This window comes from Danio rerio, chromosome 12, assembly GCF_049306965.1.
Source record: "Danio rerio strain Tuebingen ecotype United States chromosome 12, GRCz12tu, whole genome shotgun sequence".
NCBI classification, from domain to species: domain Eukaryota; kingdom Metazoa; phylum Chordata; class Actinopteri; order Cypriniformes; family Danionidae; genus Danio; species Danio rerio.
The window spans coordinates 8,108,548-8,134,723 of NC_133187.1; the positions used below are offsets into that span (position 1 = coordinate 8,108,548).

The window sequence follows — 26,176 nt, forward strand, 5'->3', positions numbered from 1 at the left end:
CCAACTGTTACAACTGTAGTAATGACTTAGCATTGAGCCAGCGTTACGTATAAACATTGAGGAGCTTATCTAAAAATGAATCATTCAGACCTGTGATGTGAACTGCCTCACTGAACAATAAACAGGTCTGATTCAAATTCCTATATCAAGCATCGCGACTTCTCTTATAAACCCTCATCAATCTGCCAAAAACACCAAAGGCACAAATGAATAATTATGTAAATTAAAAACCATGAGTACAGACAAGCTGGATAACAGTCTATGAGTCATGGTGTGTGTTCTGAGGACAGCGAAACAAAAAAAACTGCTTCAGAAAAAATTGTACGACAGTTGTCAAATACATTGTAAAAAGCTATTAGTTGAAGGGAGTAAACCCACTGCGTTTAAAGTGACCCATTGACTTTACTTTAAAAACTAAGTAAACTCATTGCCATAAACTAATAGAATTAACTTGATATTAATTTTAAGTCAATGCAATAATTCCAAGCTATAACTTGCTTGCTTTAAGTAAAGTCAACTTGTCACTTTTAAGCCAACAGGTTAAGTAACTCAACACTACACAACATCATTACAGTGTCCACATAATGTCAAACGAGCACACAAGTTCAGGTAATGTCTGTGAGTGTGAATATTTGTGGAAGGAATCTCATATGTATCCATCCCAGGCTCTTTCTGCATACATACCCCTATATACATTTCTGGACAGCACCAAATACATCCCTGAGGTACATTTTTTTGCAGTTTGTGTTTTGACAAATCAATCAGAGGGCGCTGCATATGCCTTTTCAGATCTCAAAATTCCCTCACGAGTGCCATTTGCGCCCGCTCTAATTTGTAAATCCTGCGTAAATCCACCAGAGGTCGCTGTCGACTGACTGACCTACCGACCGACACCCCCGCCCACCCCCTTCCCTAAACCCAACCGACAGCATTTTCAAAAGCAATGCAAAAAAGAAAAGCCCTCATAGCAGCCTGATGTTTACCATGCTTTCAAATCTTACCACATTCTCACCCTGTTATTTACAGGTTTATTTTTTGGCTTCTGTTTTTGTCGTACCTGCTTACTGAAACCGTTCTTCGCCGGACTCGAACCCTGTTATCGCCGTCAACTATGCTCCACATCACAATTCTGCCGACGTACATGGCGAGCTATCGGGCAAATGGTGACAACGGAAAATCCGTCCATATGGAGGTAAGCAGTCAGCTAGTAAGCACGAAAAGAAATGCCATCATACTGCCCCTGTGGCTTTCATTAAACGCTAAAATGCGAACCTCTGGCTACATAATTTGCAATCTCCAGAAATGAATATAGGTGTACATTTTCAGAATGAGTATATGTTGTGTGTATCAGTATATTAGATCTGAGTGTCTCTGGACAGAGTACACACCAGTGACGCAACTCAACCAAGCTTTGTTTCTCTGCGCAGGACTTGAGAGAAATTTATTTAAATCGAAAGTTGAGAATGGAGAAGTAAAATAAGACCCAGTCCCACTTTTATATTAGGTGTCTTACTATGTACTTGCATCAAAAAATAAATACCACATACTTACTGTGTTCATAATGTATTGCAGAACACTTCTGTTGTGCTTAAGGTGAAATACTAGGGACAGGTTTGGTGGTCTGGGTAAGTTAAAAAGTGGGTTAAGGTGTAAGGGATGTGATTACAAATGTAATTACATTAATTACTTGTAGGCATTTCATCAAGCATAAGTACAATATAAAACATGCATTTAGACAATAATTGCCTTGTAACAAATTATTAATTTCAATGCAAGTACATATAGTTAAGGGCACTTAATATAAAGCGGAAGCTAAGACCCTTTATAAAAACAAGAGTTTGAATATTCACCTTTTATACAGGTTTGCACAAACAAAACATTAAATAAACAATTTAATTTTTAACTGAATGTTTGAGTTAAGAGATGATTTCATTTGAAGCCAAATTAAAGTAATAGCTTTATGACATTTAAAATTAAGAAATGAATAGGTGATGTGCTGTTTTGGAATGAGTTCAGAGAGTGTTTTACCTCAGGCGTTGGAGGTTTGTCTTCCTCTGTCAGGAAAAATGTCAAGCTACAAGAAGAGAAAGGAAAGGAGACCTGATAAGTGGGTACAAGCAGGTTTGAGAACAATAGTAAAATCAAGGGTTGTGTTGACATGTATGGTGTAGCGATGAACCTTTAACTTTTTCATCCCACAAAAGATTATTTAGTGTTTTTAATTCATTTAGATTTTTTAATTGTTCTTTATACTAAGCAAAAATAAACTGTAGTGACCTTATTCTACAATGCAGACGTGTTTGTGTGATTGTTTTAGAACTTCCAATTCATCTGCTTATGGAAGAGAAAAGACAAGGAATAATTTTTGCCAAATTCCAGGCGGGGAGTGACTATGTCTGGCCACTCAACTATACAGGCCTGATTGGTGGATTGCTGCACAGATGGTTGTTCTTCTGTAAGGTTCTCCTCTCTCCACAGAAGAATGCTGGAGCTCAGACAGAATGACCATCGGGTTATTGATCACCTCCCTGACCCTGATCACCCCTGATCATTCAGCTTAGATGGCCAGCCAGCTCTAGGAAGAGTTCTAATGATTCCAAACATCTTCCACTTATGGATGATGGAGGCCGGTGTGCTCATTGGAACTTTCAGAGCAGCAGAAATTTTTCTGTAACCTTCCCCAGCCTTATGCCTTGAGACAATCCTGTTTCGGAGGTCTACAGACAATTCCTTTGTCTTCAAGCTTGGTTTGTGCTTTGACACGCACCGTCACCCCTGGGACCTTATAAAGGCAGGTGTATGCCTCAAATCATGTCCAATCAACTGAATTGATCTTAGGTGAACTCCAATTAAGCTGCTAAAACATCTCAAGAATGATCAGTGGAAACAGAATGTACCTGAGCTCAAATTAGAGCTTCACGGCAAAGGCTGTGAATACGGATGTACATGTGATTTTTCTGGCTTTTTATTTGTAATGAATTAGCAACAATTTCTAAATATCTGTTGTGTGTAGAATTTTGAGAAAATAAATTAATTTAATCCATTTAGGAATAAGGCTTTAACATAAATATATGTGGAAAAAGTAAAGCGCCATGAATACTTTTTGGATGCACTGTATATTCTTCTATGACATCACTTTACATTCCCACCTTTCAACAATTATTTTTAAAGGTGTATTCTACCTTTATTTACTTAACAATTTAATCATCATTTTTGCTGTAAAAAGTTGTTCACTTGTCGAAATCAACCGTTAGCACTGGTGTGTTGTGACTTACCTTATATTAGGTGGGGTGACACAGAAGTGGCTCCTCCAATCAGAATGTACAACTCCCACAAACCCATGCAAACCCGGATCTCTCTCTTCACACACAGTCTCCATCTTCCACAAAACAACAGGGATACAATCAGATAAGCAATTGTCTAAAGTATTTTAAAGAGACTCTATTAATTAGTTATTGATCACCTCAAACTTATTTAATGTCATCAACAGCATGAGCTCTTTTCTCAAAGTGTCTGAAAGAGTTGATTCGATGATCCAATCTCCCTAAAACATCCAGCTACTCTGCTGTGATTGGTCAGATAACCCAGTTAGAAGTGACAGTGTTGCATTATTATTCTTGAAACACACCCATTTGCTTTCCAGTGCCTAAAGATCAATTAGTGGTTCAGTGCATAGCTCAGGTTGGGTTTTAAAGCCGAATGACGTTCATTTAGTTCCCCCACCTGTAAATCCTGCTGATAAAACTATTGAAAAGAAGAGCCTGATTTACCAACATGTGGGATTTAAAATTAGTTTTTATTATCGTTACATGTATTATTTTCCCAAGAAGTGCCAATTTTACACATGGGAATATTTACAAATGCATTGCATTTAAATTAATTTTGCAACTTCAGATGAAAATATAGCCAGTGATTCACAGGAAGTAGTAGCGGATCAACCTAAACCATCTTCACAAGCACAACACGAGCAGGACATTTCCTAGTGGTGTGTTTTTATTCAGTCTGACATATAGCCCTGGCCCCTCTGTGAAATCCTGAACCCAAATCATAGTAACAAGTGCATGTTAGCGCAGAGGCGAAGTCTTCTAGGCATGTTGACAACTTGAAGCAAACAGGCGTCAGCTACAAGCACAGAGTTTGAGCGTCAAAGTAGATGCTGTTCAAGGGCAGCCAATGAATGCAAAATCGGTGGTTCTATTTTCAACAGTTTGCATTTCAGTCCATCTAAACTGAAAGGAAATCTAAAACTGTGTCTTTAAGCTAAAACAGGGTGTTTTCAAAACAATCAATTTTCAAAAAAATATTAGTGTCGACGCCACGCCTAATTGATTCTTGTTTTTGCGGGACAATAACAATTTATCTTGCACTTTAATCTTTCAGATTTTTTCAGACTACTTACATCTGAAAAATTTAGAAACTTACTGCATTTAAAATATCATGAAGGTGATCATTTTGACTCATTTTTGATTTTAGATATATATCATAATCTAATTCTTTACATTATTTAATGTTAAAAACCTTTTTCTGCACTGGGTAATGGATGAAAGGGCATCCGTTGCGTAAAGCATATGCTGGAAAAGTTGGCGGTTCATTCCGCTGTGGCGACCCTTGATAAATAAAGAACTAAGCCAAAGGAAAATGAATGAATGTTAAAAACCACGCTTTTATGATTCCGTAGGAGATTGTGAGCCGATGTGTGCTGAAGTGAGAAACATGATCAGCCTGCTGATGTGGGAAAATCCCGCAGATTTCCTCCTTGGAATTCTCCTCACATCTCAGGACTCTCCTATCAGGATGATAAAGGAATCACAGTAAAGGCTCACACGGTGCTTACTCACGGCACGTGCTTGAATTTCATTACCTTATATGCACATCCACCCAAGAGATTGGGAATGATTAATGTAATTAACATCCAGTAGGTCTGCAGCCCTGTAGTGCAGCCTTCACTAAACTGAGAACACGATACTGTGAACTTACTTTCAGTAATGCATCACACAATGAACTGATTAGTACTCTTTTACTTGACGACTTTGTTAGCTACTGTATGCTGTGTTTAAATATTCATGGCTAAGACATCTCAGTTGTTTGGCTGCAATAGGATTAAAAAAGGTCGAAATAAGACATTTAAGATGCCAACAATTCGATTTTTGAAAGAAAAAGAAAACACTACAGTCAGAGACCTCAATAGAGCTTTTTTACAGCTTTTTTAGACCTGCCAAGCTGTGTTACTGGGTGAAATTGCGTCCGCGGACTCCGCTTACGGCATGCAGCATTTAGCCGTTCATGAAGGGTCGTATGTATCGGTTTCCAAGATCCACATGGTTTGTTGTATGTTTTTCCCTGCAATGCTGTCAGGGCTGATATGTGTGCAGCAAACATTTTTGTCAGGAGAGAATGGCGGACTTTGTCTTATCAGTTGAGTTTGTTACCATTTAGACACATTGCCTATCACCGTGCTGCTGTAATCGCCTATGTTTAAAATTCTCTAGATAAACGGTAGGGCTAATGGTTGGAATAGACAGGACAAGAGACCAAAAGTCCTCATTTATAGTATTTTTTAACACAATTGTCTTTATAATCAGGTTCTGGCAACCTGATCTCACGAGGAAACGTAAGTATTTTACGTTTTGCCAGTTTAGTGGCTAATTCGTACGAATTCGTACGAGTTCAGTCGTACGAAATGGTACGATTTTAAAAAGGAGGCGTGGCACCTGACCCCACCTCTAACCCCAACCGTCATTGGGGGATAAGCAAATCGTACTAAATAGTACGAAGTAGATCGTACGAATTCATACGAATAAGCCACTAAATGAAAAAGTTACGAATTGCCGTGAGATTGTGTTGGTTCTGGAGTGGGACTCCTTTTCAGCCCTGAAGTTTCAAGCCCACCTCAGTTCACGGCTGACTATATTAAAATAACGTCATTTCCAATTCAGTTTCTGATGACATTATCATGTCTTTTTCAAGGAAACAGCTGCTTTAGAGCTTCAAATGTTTTTTTATAAATATGAGAGAACATTACATGGTAGCTAAATGATCAAGTTATGTCAGATCTATTAATGTAGTGAATCATCTGATTTTCATTGAGAAGGTGTAATATCCATTAATTCAGGGATTAATTTATGCGGGAACACACCGAATCTGGCACCCCTGAAATCTGATCCGGCACCTCATTTTACCGATCCCCCTCCTGAACCGCCCTCCTCCCCTGTCCGCTGTTTACTTTTACTTCTGCTACTCCCCAACCCTCTTCACTTTCTTCCGCGACAACCAATGACGTTATATTTGCTCACAGGGCTGCGAGAAGAAAAAAAAAAGGGTGGATCTGCTGTAAAATAATGAATAAAAAGAGTGAGGCTATGGTCAAATAAATAAGTGAATGAAAAAAGTGTGACTGCTGATAGTGCAAGCAGCTAGGGACACCGGCCATCGCAGCCAAAAAACAGACTGGCCCACTGGGAATTCTCATAGTCCTCCTGATTAGCCAATCCAGGCCTGTTTATAATGATATAAATTGTGGTTGTGTGTATATATAATTATGAATAACAAATGTAGCAGGACATTAAATTACTGTTTATTTCTTTGCATTATAACTTTGTAAACTGTGTCTCATTTCGTGAGCCAACTGACAACAGTTGTTCGCTCCTCTCTTTTTTCCCTGCTCTGCTGGCCACGCCCACTCCTCCCTCTGTTCACAGAGCTCCAAGCCCACTATGAAGCATTTTTTAAAAAGAAATTGAGGTAGACTTGAACCATAAGAGAGGGTTTCATGGCTCTTTAACTCCAGGTAAAGAAACTATGGCTGGACGACATTAAACAAATCTCAATGTCTTGTTTTTCTGCAATATACATTGTAATATACTGCATCAATACAATTCAAGTAAATGATCGAATAACACTATTTGGAAATAATTTTGGTCAAACTTTATTTTAAGGTTCAATTCTCACTCTTAGCAAACCATTATGACTTTTGCCTTAAACTCCTAATTTGCTCCTTATTAATAGTTATTAGGGTAGTTTAGGTATTGGGTATAGGTTTAAGGATGTAGAATAAGATCATGCAGAATGTGTGCTATAAGTACAAATAAGCAGCCAATATCCACCTAGCAACTAGGTAATCGTGAATGTTGGTCCGTGTTGGCCACAGCCATAGACTAGTTACTCACTGAAGCTAAGCAGGGCTGAGCCTGGTCAGTACCTGGATGAGAGACCACATGGGAAAACTTGGTTGCTGTTGGAAGTGGTGTTAGTGAGGCCAGCAGGGGGCGCTCAGCCTGCAGTCTCTGTGTCATAATGCCCCAGTATAGTGAAAGGAACACTATACTGTCAGCCGTCTTTCGGATGAGACGTTAAACCGAGGTCCACTCTCTGATTAAAAATCCCATGGCACTTCTCGTAAAGAGTCTTCTAAACGGTCTAAAATTCTCTCGGCCTTTACCTTTTATGGCCTCCCAACCATGCACATCCACTAATTGACTCTAACATGATCTCTACACTCCATCTATAGCTGGTGTGTGGCAAGCGCACTGGTACCATTGTCCTGTGGGTGTTATCGAATCATCCAAGTGGATGCTGCGCACAGGTGATGGTGTGGAGAGACCCTCCCTCGTGATTGTGAAGCACTTCGGGTGTATGGCCATACATGTTAAATGCTCTATATAACTACACATTACTTACTACCTAAAGTGTTACCAAATGTATGAATTTAGGTTGATTGGGATGATTCTGAAGGGCAGTGAATCAAGTATTAAATATAATAAACAATTTACAAGCAGAGATAAATGCTACTGTATAAAGCAAGGTCAAAGGTGAAATAAAAACTGCATGCTTTATTGTTTTGTAAATGTAAAAATTACAATGCAATGTCAACTCAGCATAGAAGATCTGTGAGATGTGACCATTGTGGATGCACACATTGAGATATCGATGCTGAAACGATATATTGTGCAGCCCTAAAGGGAACGTTCCACACTTGTAATGTAACAGGTTAGCAGCTTTTATATTGGGTTATAAATCCATGACAAGAAAATTACAACAAGAAAATTTGATACCATAAGCCGAATGGCTACTCACTATTTTTGCTATGTTACTAAAAGCATGTTTATGCATTTGGAAGACAATTTAAAATCTACTCAAGTTATGTCCCCTACTATCAAACGCATGCTTACACTAAGTAATACTCTACCAATCATGAATTCCAATTACGTGTCTATAGAAGCACAGTGCATCTTGTGATATGGGCATTCTAGTTCAGAAAACACTCATATGGGTCATTTTTCAGCATGGTGACAAATTATATATATGGTTGGAGTAAAGGCTATGGTATTGCTAGACACTTAGCAATCAAATACCAATTGAATGGTTCACATTTATGTACTTAAGATTTAACAGAAACGCTTACATTATATACAGTCGATGTGCAATGCTAGAACAAGGCATGGGACGATAACCAGTTTACCGCGGTTTGGAAAAGTCAAGGTTTTAAAACCGCAAACATTTCCTGTTATGTCATTCCTAAGGTATTTGCCAGTTTTTTTATGTGTTGTAAATAAATGTTTTTGAAACCATTGAAGAGAGCAGAAGTCAATGATTTATTGTAATTGTTTAGCCTGACACGTTTACTGTTCCAAAATATTATGTTTCCTAAAATAAAATATATTGTGTTCAATTGGAGGAAAAAAAGTTGGTGTTTTATTACATTTAAAAAGAAGCTATTTTAGGGCAGTAATCACAACACCGTGATACCATGGTATTTTTATTCAAGGTTATCTTACCGTCTGAAATTGGCCCATGCCTAGCTAAAACCTTTATCTAGTTGTGTGCTGCATTTGTTCAGTAAAATGTTTCCAGCACCACATATAACAAATAAGATTATACACCGGATTAACTGTTTAACCCAAGTAAAAGTAAATTATGAGCAGTGTAAAATGAGAAACAAGATAACATGGGTTTCAGTTTAGTGAGTGTAAAATGCCCTAATATGAACTTAAACTAACATAGAGCAAATAATCCAAACAATGGCACTTGCTTTATAATTTACAGTACATCAAGTTAACATTTCTTTCTTCCACAGACCTTCAAAATTAAGACTTAAAACAAAGAGCTCAATTAACCCTGAAATAGTTGACATATCAAATGTTTTTTGAAAAAGATATTTTGAAAATACCCATTTGAGACCAAATTATTGCATATATTGTTGAATATTATATAGTAAGTCATATAGAAGAATATAGGGCTAAAAATTTGGCTAGTAAAATTGTGATAGTGAAATTAGAGCTGGTCATTGATTAAGTTTTGCAGATTTTAGTTTATTTAAATAAATGATGTATGGATAATTAAGTCTAAGCTGTTTTGGCCCAATAAGTGTTCAACTTGAAATACTACACGTACACACTGCTGAGATTAATAGCATCCAAATTAAAAGTTGACATAATATGTGTGTGTGTACTGTGTATATTTATTATGTATATCTAAATACACACATATATTTGAGAAAATGTTTATTTATATTTAGATATGATACAAATTATATATAAATTTAAACATCTATGCAACACATTTTTTGTATAATTGTGCATCACACATTCATAATAAATATATAATACAAACATATATCAATAATATTTTGGATGCAATTAATCTTTGCCCAGCACTATACAAAAAAAGAAAAAGAAAATATACACTTTTTTTTAATTTTATAAATACACTTTACTAAAAATTGACATAAAAAGGCATGTACTACAACCTAAAGTAGGTCAGTATTACAAATTATACCTAAAGGCCTCTGGTTTGAAAACAATCAGACGGCAGAAGGCATACAACCTATGTGTCAGTGAAGTTCTGAAATTTAGAAATATATATTTGCAAATAAAACAATCAAATGAGCAATCATCAGTTAGTTTTTTCTTTGGTAAAGGTCTTACCTCAGTGAATGATGACAGATTTCGGCATCACCAGGATGGTCATTAACTTGTTTTTTGTGAATTCCCCACAGATAGCTTTCATTTGCAAGATGTGGACGTCCCATGCAGGCTTGAGTTGGCAGTCATAGAAAACACCTACGAAAACGAGTCTCGATCAGCCTTACAGAGCCGTGTAAAGGAGAGAGAGAGAGAGAGGACAAGCTTTCGACATAGTGTGATGAGTTTTGACAGATCTAGTGCACTAGGGCTCACATGTAGAGATGGTGACCCGTTCCTACTGGCAGAATCAGGGTAGATATTGCAGGACTCTGTCCTCTTGACCAGGTCCTGTGGAACAGAGAGAAATGTGTGAGTGGTTGACCAGCTGAGAGAGAGGATCGACAACAACATCTGAAATTAACATTTGAGTGAGGTGTGTTTGAAGAGATCATTTACAAGAAGATTATTTAAGATCTTTTACACCATTTATGAACTTTTGCACCATTGCAACACTTGCTATTTTAAGCATATTTTTCACAAAAAACCAAGGAGTTAATTAACAATGAATTGTGGTAAGTGATGGTGTGTTTCGAATGGCAACTGTCTGTATGGTTTCAGCAATATTTTCTAATCGTAAAATAAGCTAAGTCAAACATGACTTTTGTTCCATTTTAAAAATTAAATCTAATAAAATAAAAATATAACTGAATCTTTTATTGAAACGTACATTCTTTTGCTTCTCAGATAAATTTCAAGGTTGGAGTCACTCAATTTGGTTTTAAAATGTGTTTTATGCATTAATACATTTAGTTTTATTATAAAATTATAAAACTAAATGAACAAATTTTTTTTTTTTGCCATTTTTATAAATTTCTGGGACATTAAGTCAGTTTTCTACAAGTCATTTTAAGCCTTAAAGTCTTCATTTCTACCATGATGAACCAAGCTGATATAATTTTAAAGGTGCTGTATGTAAGTTTGACTCCTCTAAAGCATACAAATACCATCATATGTTTGCAGATATATAAGAAACATGCTAAGTGAATATACTTGTATAAATAACAATGTAGAAGTCAGATATTCTGCTTTGAAAACATAACACGGTCTTTAAAATTTTAACCTGACCGATGCCAGTTTAGCCAATTATATTTCAGCACCCTGGCATTGTCTGTGGAAAACTGTAATTCATTCATTCAGAAAAACTCTGAAAACGAAGATAGGGAATGAAGTTTAGGCAGGATATTTATAGTAGTTTTATAGTAGTTTTAGAATGATCTTATAGGCTAGCTAATGATTAGCGGGATCAGCTGTAGTCCATCATATCACGTGCTCCTTTCGAAATTAGTTTGTGAAACTTCTCTTAGTAAATTTTAACAATGCACGAATCACATATTAAGCATCTGGATGACCATATTCTGCATTGCTTTTTCCCTGTACCATATCTAAAGTTAATCATTACAACATCTACCTTATACTAACTGTTCAAATGCAGGAAATTAGGAGTTAGTTGAGGCAAAAGTTGTAGTAAGATATTTAGTGACTCGTGTATTTAGTTGCCAAAGTGTTTCCCCCTAAAAACACGGAGAGTTCTGCTTTCTGGAACAGTTTGGAATCAATCTGACTTGTTTCAATAACTTGACTATTCAGAGAAATCATGTGTTAAATTGCTGAACATATGTGCACAAGGAAAGGTGGGAGGTGTAAACAAGATGCTAAAACTGGATTTAAAAACAGCGAAACAAGATGGTGTTATGCTGAGCATTATTAACCTCTGCTCATGTGACGTAAAAATGACCATCTGTTACTTAATTTTAAATCAACAAGTTTAAATATCTTGACAATAAGCTTGCAGCACAGCAGCCAAAACACATGCTTTAGTGACAGACTAGAATGACTCTTATGATCAAACACCTTGAAACTGTTTGCAGCAGATTCACCTCTTTACACTGGATGTTTATATTTGTCAGTTGAAACTAAAAACTATTTTATGATGTATTGTCGGATAAAACCATAAATAATCAAAAAAATAATAATTAACAGAGCAAAGAAATTTTCACAGTATGTCTGATAATTTTTTTCTTCTGGAGAAAGTTTTTGTTTTATTTTGGCTAGAATAAAAGCAGTTTAAATTTTTTTTAATAACCATTTTATTGTCAAAATTATTAGCCCCTTTAAGCAATTTTTTTACGACAGTCTACAGAACAAACCATTATTATACAATAACTTGCCTAATTAACCTAACCTGCCTAGTTAACCTAGCTAAGCCTTTAAATGTCACTAAGTTGAATAGAAGTGTCTTAAACACATCTAATCAAATATTATGTACTGTAAAAATAAAAATAAATAAATCAGTTATTAGAAATGAGTTATTAAAACTATTATGATTAGAAATGTGTTAAACAGAATTGGGGGGGAGGGGTGAACAGGGGGGCTAATTATTTTGACTTCAACTGTGTGTGTGTAAATGTGTCTATAAATATACGATAGGTGGGCATAGATTATTTTTTCAAATCTTGATTAATCTCGGAATTAATCTAGGTTAAAATGGGTCATTCAAATTCAGCCGAAGGCATTCAGAATATGTGTGTTACCCAAATAATGACTAAATATAAGTCTTTAAAAACGAGTTTCTCAAGCCAAGTGGCGCATTAGACCAGGGGCTCATCTCCTGTTTCCAAAATGCATCACAAATTGCTTGAGAAACTGTTCTACTATGATAATTGGTGATGAAAACAAATGATGTTCAATAAGATGTTCTTGTGTTTACTAACCGTTTATTTAGTTAAACATGAATTTTGAACTGCAGGCCAACATAAGCTCGAAACTGCGATTTTTGATCACCTTAATCCGACTAAAGTCATAACTGAACTAAACAGAAATGGAATTAAGAAGTAGAGAATGCAAATTTTAGTGGCATTACTGAAGTAAACACCACAATCAGTAAAGGGGGACTTTGCCAGATTTTCCGACAAGATCCACACACCCAGCTGTCAGTGAAGGACCGCGTGAAAAGTGGGTACATTACATAGGTTTCCATTCATTTTATACTGTTCAAAAGTATATTATATTGCCCTAACCCCACCCTACCCCTAAAACCCAACAGGAACTGACAGGAGTCAGTGTCCAGCTTTACTCTCTGATTAAACTCATCCTGTGGGATTGTTTAAGCTTTTTGAGAAATGAGGACGTCACCTATGTCCTCATATTTCACCTACTTTTTGTAATACCTGTCATACCCATGTCTTTATACAGATTTGTGTCCTGATGTGTCACAAAAACACATACACACACGTACACAAACACACACACACACATGGAAGTTTTTTTTCTTTTCATTTAGCGAGCGTTACAAAATTTCATAACACTCTCACTAGTCCTTACTCCTTATTTGCGTCTAATACCCCAGTTTGTCACGGGGGCATGAAAGAAATCTTCATGAGTTAAAGTGAAACTGCCGAACTGCAGTTAAAGTCAGGCATCCTACTGATTTGATTCAGAAGGGCACTTTTTTGTCAGATGGCTCACCGGTCAGGTATACATCCACACTGAAATAAAGATGAAAGTCATCTTAGCTTGCGTAGAATAGAGACAGCTCCCAACCCAACTTTAAGATTAGATTAACAGCGATATTTTTGTTATCGCGCGATAAGAGTCTCACGTTAATGCAGCTTGTTAATGCCGATAATGGAACACGACAAATATATATATATATATATATATATATATATATATATATATATATATATATATATATATATGATGGTAACAATGAAATTTACCATACTAAAAAAAGTTTAGTAAAAAAATTATTCATAAAATTGTCATCAATATTTCAAATAAAATAAAAGAAAGAAACATTGTTGGTTACTAAACAGTTACTACAATAAAGTCATACTTTAAGACAAGGATTTCACATTTTTTCACATTTAAAATATGCTAACATATTAAAAGAGATCTACATTTCATTCTACAAACATTACTAGATCCTGTGCTTCGCTTTTTTAAATGGTATTATTATTAGTAATTTACGATTAGTCACATAGCCCATTTTAGCAGACTTCACCCTGTATGTCACAGGAAAGCTATTGGAGCAGAATAAGTGATTTTATTTTCACAGATGGTTACAAACAAATATTTTCATTCCTTTGTCAAACTCAGTTCCTGAGAAGCAAAGTTTAGTTTTTACCCAGCTTCAAGACCTGTAGGTTTCAAAGAAGCTTTATGGACTAATTAGTTTGATCAGCTGTGTTTAATTTTAGGGTGAAAGCTAAACTGTGCAGAGCTGAGGCCCTCCTGACACCCCTGCTTCGGAATAACAATGAATCACAAACAATAAACATCTATTTTATATTCGTTGTTTTGTAACTACAAAAATGTAATCCGCAACCATAGACTGTAAAAAAATAGTTGAAGAAAAGCAGCACGTTAAATGTTTTTGCCATTTTGCTCTGCCAACAAAATCACCTCCAATAAAGTCTAAGCAAAACCGCTTCACCCAGTTGCAGAGTCGACACATGCTGTGCTAAATGAATCAGTTTTTTTTTTTTTTTGAATGAATGATTCAGTAAATCATTCATAAAAAGTCATTTTGACGCCCCTTACTGGAGTGATAATGTTTAAAAATGCAGAAAAAAAAGTTAGAAATGTTTATTATTCTCCAGCACTTACTACCATGGTAGATTACTCAGATTTGAGTCACTTCCAGAGCGGATCTTTGATGGAACTGACTCATCTACAAACATTTGCTCTGAAAGTGATTCCAAGAAATCCCCAATAACCCATTTAAAATGGAAAACAGCAAGAACACTGGGGGGTTTTGCAGAGTCTTCGAAAAATCTTGACATTATCTAGCTTCCACATTTAAGAAAATCAAAACAACACAAAAGGATGAGGTACTAGTAAAAATTTGGACTCACAATGCTGGTTGAATTTTTTTTATCAATGTTCAACACACAAATTGTTTTGTATAATAGCCATTTTCTGCGTGTCTGATTTCAACCATAGACACAAACATGTATATATTTAAATATATAGCAATATACACTCACTGGCCACTTTATTAGATACACCTGTCCTGGCAAATTTTAAATTAGCCAATCACATGGCAGCAACTCAATGCATTTAGGCATGTAGACATGGTCAAGACAATCTGCTACAGTTCAAACTAAACACCAGAATGGAAAAGAAAGATGATTTAAGTGACTTTGAATGTGGCATGGTTGTTGGTGCCCAACAGGCTGGTCTAAGTATTTCAGAAAGTGCTCATTTACTAGGATTTTTATGCACAAACATCTCTAGGGTTTACAGAGAATGGTCTGAAAAAGAGAAAATATCCAATGAGCGATGGTTCATTGGGCGCAAATGCCCTGTTGATGCCAGAGGAGAATGGCCAGACTGGTTCCAGCTGATAGAAAGGTAACAGTAACTCAAATAACCACTCGTTACAACTGAGGTATGCAGGAGAGCATCTCTGAATCTGAATACACAACACGTTGAACCTCGAGGCGGACCGCTAAAGCAGCAGAAGACCACACCGGGTGCCACTCCTGTCAGCTAAGAACAGGAAACTGATACTACAATTCGCACAGGCTCACCAAAATTGGAGAACAGAAGATTGGAAAAAACATTGCCTGGTCGGATGAATCTTGATTTCCGCTGCGACAATCGGATGGTAGGGTCAGAATTTGGCATCAACAAACATGAAAGCATGGATCAATCCTGCCTTTTATCAATGGTTCAGGCTGGTGGTGGTGATGTAATGGTGTGGGGGATATTTTCTTGGCACACTTTTGGCCCATTAGTATCAATTGAGCATCGTGTCAACGCCACAGCCTTCCTGAGTAATGTTACTGACCATGTCCAACCCTTTATGACCACATCGTACCCATCATCTGATAGATAGTTCCTGCAGGATAATGCGCAGCGTGAATCATCTCAGACTGGTTTCTTGAACATGACCGAGTTCACTCTACTAAAATGGCCTCCACAATCACCAGAGCTCAATCCAATAGAGCACCTTTGGGATGTGGTGGAACAGGAGATTCGCATCATGTATGAGCAGCCCACAAATCTGCAGCAACTGCATGATGCTATCATGTCAATATGGGCCAAAATCTCTGAGGAATTTTTCCTGTACCTTGTTGAATCTATGCTATGAAGGATTAAGGCAGTTCTGAAGGCAAAAGGGGGTCCAACCCGATCCTAGTAAGGTGTACCTAATAAAGTGACCGGTGAGTGTATATGTTACTGTACATTTAAATGGTCATGTATCAGATTTTCCTATTTGTTTATGAATTATATTTCAAGCATAAACCTCAAACCCAAAGGTTTTTGAGATCATGGGAAACAGCAGTTCAGTCATGCGTGTCCAAACTTGTCAACTTGTGAACATAAAACCTTCTATTTTTGGAACTAGCTTAAAGTGCTCTCCAGATATCTTTCCCATCCTTTTAGGGTCTTTAATGGCCTAGCAGAAGAAACATGCTCATTTTGGTGTAGTTTAATGCGCAGTCATCACCGGCAGGCTGGATTTGTTCTGCTGAGTGGACATAACGCATGAATAATGTATGGCTGGAGGACCAGAGACAGGAACAAGAGAGATTGCCCTTAAATGAAGACAGTGTCTGGTCTGGACAAAAGAATAAGGTCATGGAGAACAGCTGGCAGACCAAAGCAAAATAAGTGAAAGAAAGACCTCAGGTAAAAAGAAAAAAGAAAAGAAGTCTTCATACAGAAAAGTAGGTTAAAGGTCTAGATGAAAATGTGGATTTGGCTAGCTAACATGGTAGCCTAGATGCTGTGACTAAAACACAGTCGCTAGGTCAACATTATGATTAAAATAAAAAACAATAAATAACTGTATGACTGTATTTCCAGGGGCCTGTTTCAGTAAGGAGATTCAACCAACTCTGAGTTTAAACTTGAACTCTGAGTTGATTTACCGAGAGATTAAAAACTCAGAGTTTTCGGCTTGAGAACAGCTGATCTGAGTTGGGTCAATCAACTTTGAGTAGACCAACTCAGAGTTAAGCGCGCACACCATGACTATAAAAAGGCATTATTAATGGGGCGCAGATATTACGAGTGACTATGGCAATATCTTATAAAAGAGATCACCATTTCTTTCTCCAGCTGAACTTGATGTGCTCATGCAAAGTAATAGCAAATATGAGCGTATATATTTGAAAAGAAGCAACCATCAGTGAAACAGAGACAGTTACCGTGGGAAAACAGCTGCTCAAGTTAATGCATAATTTCATTTTTTAAGTATTTAAATATTTAAGTATAATAAAATAAGCTATGTAATGTGTGACGTTTATAATTTTTTCTAAACTTTTATACACATTTTTCAGTGTTAATTGATTTAACAGTGCACTTGTGTCTCTGCCTTTTTTACTGATCAAGTGATAGAGGTTGATATAACATTTAGAAGGTAAGCAGTACTAAAAATAATTTTTAGAAAGAATAATAATCCCATTAATCTAGTTACATGCATGTCGAAGGTCAGTGAATTAATTTAAATATTTATTAAAAAAGGACAAGCCATTCTCGTACTGTTCTATGTGTGCCTAAAATGTAGACAATATCTATGTTTCCATCCAAATATATTACATAAAATTATGTGCAAAACTGGAATATTGCATAAATGATGCGAATAAAGCAGGGATTCCATCCAACGAGTCAAAGAGAAAAAACTCTTCACTTCCTGACTGAACTGGCACCAAATATCAACAGTAAAAACAGAATTTACTGCGGTAGAAGAAGCTGCGCCAATTATTTTTATTCATAAATGTACTTGCGCCTCAGAAGACAATGCTGACACACAATGAACACAAGGGGGTGTTTCAGCCATGAGACGCGGAGATCTTGACATGCTCCAGACGCTCGGAGGTAATTAATAATATAAAATAATACTGAAACAGTTAAGACATTTTAGAATGACCAAAAAAACATTTAAAATGTTGTACAGTGTGCTCAGTCTGCGGGTTTGTCCATTCACACACATTTTCATCACCATCTCTATCAAACCTTTTTTTAATGCACACATACTGTAATTTGTTAAGTGTTTCCTTCGTAGTTCATGCGCATCTTTTCTTATCAAATAAAAGTTTAACCTCAGTTATGCACATGTTTTATTATGCGTATTTTCAAAAGTTATGTGAATCATGATGTTTCCATCAATCGGTTTTATGCACATCTCCAAAATGAGCTCCAAAATAGGTGTGCGGAGACGTAAGGCTAAGTCGAGAAATACCACTTTATCTTTAAAAAAGACCAGGTTAGATTCACAGAATAAGTTACCACAGTAACTGACTCTGAGTTAAAGTTACCTTTCTTTCAGAAACAGGCTTGACTTACCCTGCTCTCTCGAGTTTAACAAACCTGCCATTTTGAATCGGAAAACCCAGAGTTTCTCTCATTTCAGGGTTAAAATACTCTGAGTTTTCACTTAACCTCCTTTCTGAAACAGGCCCCGGATCTCAATATAACATCAGATTGACGTTGTACCCCAACGTCGTGGGACATTGCATTTTGGGTGAAAATGAAAATTAGGTTGACGTCAAAACCCATCGTCAGAACAACGTCATTGTACAACTTCAAGCAGATGCTGCATGTTGGTCTCTTTTCAATACAACCTAAAAACAACCAAATATCAACGTTTAATGAAATTACAGCTTGACATTGCGTGGATATTACCACTATGATGTCTGTCAGATGTTAGCTTTTGGTTGCCATACCTGACAAGTAAATGTCAGTATTTGACATCAATATGATGTTGGCTCGAAGTTGGATATTGATCACTAACTAATTCAACCAAAAAACAACTAAATATCAACGTCTATGATGTTACAGCTTGACATTGTGTGGACGTTACCACCATGACAGCTATCAGACGTTGGATTTTGGTTGCCATACCTGACAAATAAATGTCAGTACTTGACGACAATATGACGTTGGTTTAAGATGTTGGCTCGACGTTGGATATTAACTCAACCTAAAAACAAGCAGTTTTAAATGTCATTTGCCGTTGTTATTGGATGTCAAAACTACTAACTACATTGAAATTTGGTCACCTGATATCACAACCTAAATCTAACCTAACATTAAAATGCCTTATGATGTTGTGTGCTTGATGAGTCACTTTAAAAAATGTGTACTTTTACTTTCCCTTGAGTAATGTCACAGTAGGTGAAAAATCCATACACACTTGTTCACATTCATACACTAAGGACAATTTAGGAGTTCATGCAGGATCCACAGGATCTGGACTGTGGGGGAAACCTGAGCACCCGGAGGAAACCCACGCAAACACAGGGAGAACATGCAAACTCCAAACACAAACACCAACTAACCAAGCCAAGGCTCGAACCAGCGACCTTAATATAAAAAAAAATAAACACTCGGACTCACAACATCAACTTGGCACACGGGACTCACATGGATGATGACACTTCAATACCAGACAACTAACTAAACCAAGACAGGGGTATAAATGAATACACAGGACAAACAGGGGTGACACAACAGGTGGAACTAATGATCATTAACACACAGCGGGAAGCACATAGAACATGTGACACCACATGACACAAAACACAGACACACCAGATAAGTGGCATGTACATTTTTAAAGCTGTTTAGGTATTTTACTCCACTATTTTTACTCTACTACCCATGAATGGCACTCACATGAGAAATTTGGGATCTCAAAACGCATACACAGCGGCCTCTTGTGGATTCACGAAAACAAAAACTGCAAAAAAAGTACCTCCTGGGATGTATGAGGTACTCTCCAGAAATGTATATAGGGGTAAGTAATCAGAATGAGAGTCGCAGTACTGGGCTGTGGCTGGAAGAGCATCCGCTGCGTAAAACATATGCCGGAATAGTTGGCAGTGTGGCAACCTCTGATAAATAAGAGACTAATCCGAAGGAAAATGAATGAATGAATGAATGAATGAATGAATGAATGAATGAATGAATGAATGAATCAATGAATCAATCAATCAATCAATCAATCAATCAATCAATCAATCAATCAATCAATCAATCAATCAATCAATCAATGAATGAATGAATTAATGAATTAATTAATATGTGAATACACATATTTACACTCTGGAAATAAATACAGTGCATCTTTTTTTATTGGTTCATTTGGAGTGACCTGCTAAGGAATTTGATCGATTGATCTGTTGCAACGTTGAATTACCAGACATTAATAAATTAATGCACAAAAACACTGCAAAAGCAAATAAACAACATGCTAATGTCCAGTGATGTATTCCCAAATAAAATATTAAATATCCAGTACTAAAAAGCCTCCCATGAGCTTTCACAAAATGAAAAGACAGTTGGGATAGCTCAGTCTCATAGTGCAGATGTCTTTTCACTTTGATATATTATTACAAGACCATTAATGTGAATCTGGTTACGTTACATTCAGTACAGGATTGCAGAGCGACTCAGCTAATGGATACTTTGTCAATGGCCAAAAGCCAGAAATAGAGACCTTATATTCATTTACTGTACAGATTATTGATTTCTTATGCTAATATGTGCTGGACAGAGACCTTTGAATCCAAATACTCGTTTTCCAACATAATATGAACCTCCGTTTGATAGAACATCCATTATATGAACCGTCACTCTCATTGAAATCACTGTTGAATCAAGAGCTTTCAGCATTAAATGATAATGACACAAAGAAACAGCTCTTATATAATTAGTGCAGATTACAGTATAAGTTTCTAACTTGACCTGATTAACTGGCCTTAACCAGACCTGGAGTCTAAGGGTGCTTTCACACCTGTGAATCGATTCAGTTGTTCCGAAACAGAGATTACAATTGTTACATTGTTGCTCTTTGCTCTTGGAGCGGTTCGCTTTCACACTGCAAAGTTTCTAATCGGACCAAAAGAGCTTAAACAAGTCACGTGCGAGTAAACTCTCCTCACATTGGTCAGTGTCAGGGTTTATTTTGCAGCGTCCCGCTAAGCTGTCAGGAGAAGTGGTGGTTTGGTGGTGATTGACAGGGTGCGCGCGCGCGATGTGTCTGAGGAGAGATGCGGAGGGGAGGGGTGAGAAGGGTGCGCGACGATGCCTATTTGAGGACCTGTAGGGAGACGCGAGATTACCGGGAGATCATCACTCGTTTGCGGGCATCCGGAGACTCGCGAAACTTCCCACCCCAATCATAAATCTCTCTTCATATAGCCGTATATGCCTATTACATATCCATAAAACACAGTGATACAACCGCGCTCGGATCGGATCGCTTTCTCACTACAATCGAACCGCTCCAGGGTTCGTTTCAATCGAGCCGAGACCACCTCATTCAAGCGATCTCGGAGCGATTACTTTGGCGCGGAACAGAGCGCGATTGCCCTGTTCACATATGCCAATCGAACCGCGCTAACTGGGCAAACGAGATACGTTCCGAAACAAAAGTGTAGGTGTGAAAGCACCCTAAAGATGACTTACATTTAAGATACACTCCATATTTTTAGAATTAAGCTAATTTAAGTAGTTGAACAGTCGAGTTTAACCATTTTTTTGTCCATTCAGACGATCCCTGGGTCTGGCAGGAGCACTTTTAACTTAGCTTAACATAGATCATTGAATTGGATTAGACCATTAGCATCTATCTCAAAAATGACCAAAAGATTTCAATAACTATGCTTAAATATTTTGTAGTTACACTGTAAGACCAATGAAGAATGTAAAGCTGCTGCTTTCATTTTTGAAAAACGGTAGAAGGTTCATCTTAAGATGCAAAATGCACATTGTAAGCAATTGTTGTCGCTTAACCTTTTCAATATGACTATAAATTAACTGTGTAATTAGTGTTTCCTCTTAGCTGTCATTTTAGTTCCGAGAGACAGATTGATTAATTAATTAATTTATTTATTTATTTATTTATTTGTAATAAGCTGCTCAGCAAACTAAGTTCAAACTAAGTATTAATATTTCAAATAAGACACATTGTTTTTTTTTTAACAGCTCAACAAGAACAAGCCACACATATACAGATTTTTAAAAAGACTTTTAAGTTATTATGTCCATACTACATAGCTGTAAGAGCAACCAATAATAACTTGACATCTATTTGATCATTTGGAAGTGGCAGAAGGTAGATTTTTCAGATGAATTAGACCTATTGGATCCTGATTGAACTCAAGATTTTTACAGAAATCAGCCAAGTTTGGTGAAGGAAAAATCATGGTTTGGGGTTACATTCAGTATGGGGGCATGCAAGAGATCTGCAGAGTGGATGGCAACATCGACAGCCTGAGGTGTCAAGACATTTGTGCTAACCATTACATTAGAAACCACAGGAGAGGTCAAAATCTTCAGCAGGATAGTGCTTCTTCTCATACTCCAGCCTCCACATAAAAGTTCCTGAAAGCAAAGAAGATCAGTGTGCTCCAGGATTGGCCAGCCCAGTCACCAGACATGAACATTATTGAGTAAGATGAAAAAGGAGGCATTGAAGATGAATCCAAAGAATCTTGATAAACTCTAGGAGTCCAGCAGGAACGCTTTCTTTGCCATTCCAGATGACTTTATTAATAAGTTGAGTCATTGCAGAGATGTATGGATGAAGTCCTTCAAGCTCATGGGAGTCATACACAATATTCAATCTTTTTTCACTGCTGTACATTATTTCTGTTAAGTGACAAGGCTTTTGTCTAAGCAAAGTTAGGCCTTACTGTCCTAATTAAATAATTAAAAATCAAGGCATGATCATATTTTATTTTGGTAAAATAAGCGTAATCTAGAGGCCTTTGCCTTTCATATAAGCCACTTCTGATACCAAATGATCAACTAGAAGTCAAGATATTATTTGTTATTACTAAAACTTGGCGACAAGACTTTGAGGTAGTGCATTCAATGAAATAATTTTAACTAATATTATTAACTATATATTTTGAAGAAACATTTTTTACAGTAATTTTAAAGATTTTTACTGTTAAATCCACAAATGTTAGATACTTTTGACATTGTAACCTACTGTATAATAGAAACAGCTAAATGAACAGCTCAAGAATGTTATATAATATCACTGAATTGACCTTGAATGTTAATTTATGTCAGAAAAATCAGTTATTAATTAGGCTGAAATCAAAGCAGCATGCGCAGGTTATCCCTTTCAGTAAGTCATGAAAGTGTTAAATATTGAACCCAAATTGATCGTCTTGTAAAAGCGGAGTGCTGTCAATTGCTCATTTAACTGTTATGAATAACATTTGTGTGCATATATTGAGCTGAGCAGAAGACTAATGCAGAATCACTCGGCCACTGGGGCTATTTATAAGTTCATCAAACACAGCAAACTGCACACAGTGGAGAACAGCCAGCATCAGTTTCAGCCGTCACCATGACCACCAATAGGCCACTTAGGGTGACGCAGTTTGATTGTGCAGGTACATCTTTTTAAGAAATGAATAATACGATTTTCTCGAAGTTTAATCCTTCGCAGAATTTCACACAATCAAAAAAGTATGTTTGCTGTTTGTCCAAACTACTTATTTAAAATGAGCTGAAACAATGCAATTCTAGAGTTTTTTTGGGACAACTTAATTATTTTATGTTCAATCTTCTTAAATTTGTATTATATATTCATATTTGTATGTTCATTCATTCATTCATTCATTCACTCATTCACTCATTCATTTTACTTCAGCTTAGTCCCTTTATTCATCTGGAGTCCCCACAGCCGAATAACCCACCAACTTATCCAGCATAGGTTTTATACAGCGGATGCCCTTCCAGCTCAAAAAATATTTGAACAAATGGAGTAAAGGTCTTGTTAAAATGACAATCTTTTCAAATTAAATGGTGGAGAGGTTTATTTTAGCTAAAAGGGGTCTGGTTTTCTTGTGAATGAAATATAGGCTAAATTATAATTATACTGCAGTGCATTTTTATTTGTTTTTTACTTTATTTTATTGTTTAAACCCCTCACTGATTCCAAACCGGTTTGACTTTCTGTCCTCTGCTGAACACAAATTAAGAATTTATAATAAGATTGGAAACCTGTAACCACTGGCTTCCATGATTTATGATTTTCCTAAAATGGATGTCCTACAATGGTTTTTCACCTTTCTTAAAAATGTCATCTTTGTGTTCAAACTGAATAAAGAAACTCATGGTGATAGCGAGTAGGGATGCAACGATTAACCGATTTCACTATTAACCGCGGTTTAATTTGTCACGGTTAATTAATCGTAAAGGCTTCTCAAAACTAGAACAAAACTGCTGCAACTTAAAGGTATGCCAACTGTGCGCTAGTTTAAAGTACTGAGCTTGTACATAATACACACGCACATTGGATCAAATGCTGATTTAAACTATGGCCGAGGAGGTCTAAGTAGGTCTAACTAAGGTCCATTCACATATCCCATCTATTAGGCACACAAGTTCATTATTTCCAGTGGAGGCACATGGTTTGCGTGCATATTAGTGCCTTTCAGAGGGAGGTTCAGCAGTCTTTGACTACATTTGTTCTATTTAAAAGGGAAATACCAGCTAATATGATGCTTAAATTTACATAAGACAAAAACTATTTGTTAATTTTTGTTCTGTCATTACTTTTCAGTATAAAATAGTTAGCTGTTTAAATTCCAAAAGCATTTCTCACTTATTTTTAAGTCCAAAGATAAATGGATTATATTGTTTTATTTTGTGCTGTATTTGGTTACTGAGCAGCGATAAATAACACTTTAAAATATAAGAAGTTTTCATGTGATTCTATAAGCTAGTAGTATTTTGAAATAAAAGAGCGCTTAATAATCATGATAACCGTGATTATTCCTCAGACTATAATCGTACAACCAAAATCTCTAATCGTTGCATCCCTAATAGTAAGTATATTATTATCCTGGTTTATTGGCGCCCTCTGGTGGCTACAGGTGATGTGTGTCTTTATGTTACAAAACGTTGTGTTTTGTGTTTTTTCAGATCCACTTTAAAGCCAGAGGCTAAATTTTAGGCAGTCGGTAATTATGTTTGACTTTGACTTATTCGCCTCTGTATGAGATCTTTCATTTAGTGTTTATGGAAAAAATGTGTCTCCACTTGTGTTTTCCAAAGCCCAGACTGCAGCTGGATTATTAGTCTTTCCTCTTAGTCAGCTGTAATTTTTATTTCCAACAGACAGATTCTTTTTAACTGAATTTTTTATAATAAGCTGCTCAGCAAATAAACTTCAGAAGCATCAATCTTTCAAACTGACATGTAATTGTACACATAAAATGATTAAAAAACAAGTTGTGTAAAAAAAACAAACAAACACTTAATTCTTGATTACAGATTTATAGACTTTTAAGTTGATATCCTATACCAGTGGTTCTCAAACTGTGGTACATGTACCACTAGTGGTAAGGAGGCTTCCTTCTAGTGGTACGTGGAGGAATTGCTGAATAATTCAAGTAAACAAATTAACACACTTTTAACCCTTTGACGCATACGATAACTCCAATGTGCTCAGTAAATTAATTTTAATAGGCTAAACCTTTTATTTTATTTTCCATTTTCTAATGTTTGTTATGTATTCTATCATTTGAAGCTAATCTCCTCCCTATATTTGTAAAGGTTGTTGGGAGCGTATCCTCTATGTTTATATCTCAATGTTGACAGGTATAGTTTAATCACTTGCTTTTCTGACACACAAAGCCTATAACACGCAGTAAGCAGATCTAATTTTTAAATTAAATATGTAAATCAAAATCATAAATTCAAAGTTAATGTTTAGACTTCATAAGATATACAAATAAGTCATGAATCTACATCTATCTCAAAATGTTTCAAAAACATTTTATATATGTATATGATCACAAATAGCCAATATTTATGAGATCCAAGGAACATTTCCAGGTTTTTATGAATAGGCTACTACATGTTAATACTTTACATTGAAGTACAGCAGTTTTCTTATTACTTTTAGAACATTTCCAATTAACTTTTAGAAGCACATTTGTAAGCACAGGGCAGTGATAATGTTCAAGCTATTTATTATAATAAATAATAATTAAATATTCATAATAATAGAAATTAATCTGCCTCATTTTTTAACTGTGCAGAGCTTTAGCTGCTTAATTAGCCCTACTCGCTACTGTATTTCAATCCTGGTCATTATGGTAGTACTTGAAGAGATTTTTTTTTTTCTGAGGTGGTACTTGGTGAAATAAGTTTGAGAACCGCTGTCCTATCCTATACAATGGCATCATTTTTATGCAAAACAAAGTTAGTTTTTTAATTGTTTTATATTT

At 36.3% G+C, this 26,176-nt stretch overlaps 1 protein-coding gene across 7 annotated transcripts in view; it reads right to left on the bottom strand.

Annotated features, from left to right (window-relative positions):
* The window catches only part of si:ch73-51i5.2, a 278,670-nt gene that overhangs the window by 247,373 nt on the left and 5,121 nt on the right, over window positions 1-26,176 (bottom strand). For 4 of the 7 annotated variants that reach the window (XR_012387825.1, XR_012387826.1, XR_012387824.1 and 1 more), the window contains exons 2-5: window positions 10,176-10,250; window positions 9,924-10,058; window positions 3,276-3,379; window positions 2,029-2,074 (exon numbers count right to left, since the gene is read on the bottom strand). Coding sequence is in view for 1 of the 7 variants with exons in the window: in XM_021480223.3 (XP_021335898.3) it covers window positions 2,029-2,074; window positions 3,276-3,379 (150 nt within the window). In the remaining 6 variants the exon portion in view is untranslated. The remainder of the gene's footprint in view (window positions 1-2,028; window positions 2,075-3,275; window positions 3,380-9,923; window positions 10,059-10,175; window positions 10,251-26,176) is intronic. The other 3 variants (XR_012387828.1, XR_012387827.1, XM_073918196.1) reach the window with 1 other exon arrangement.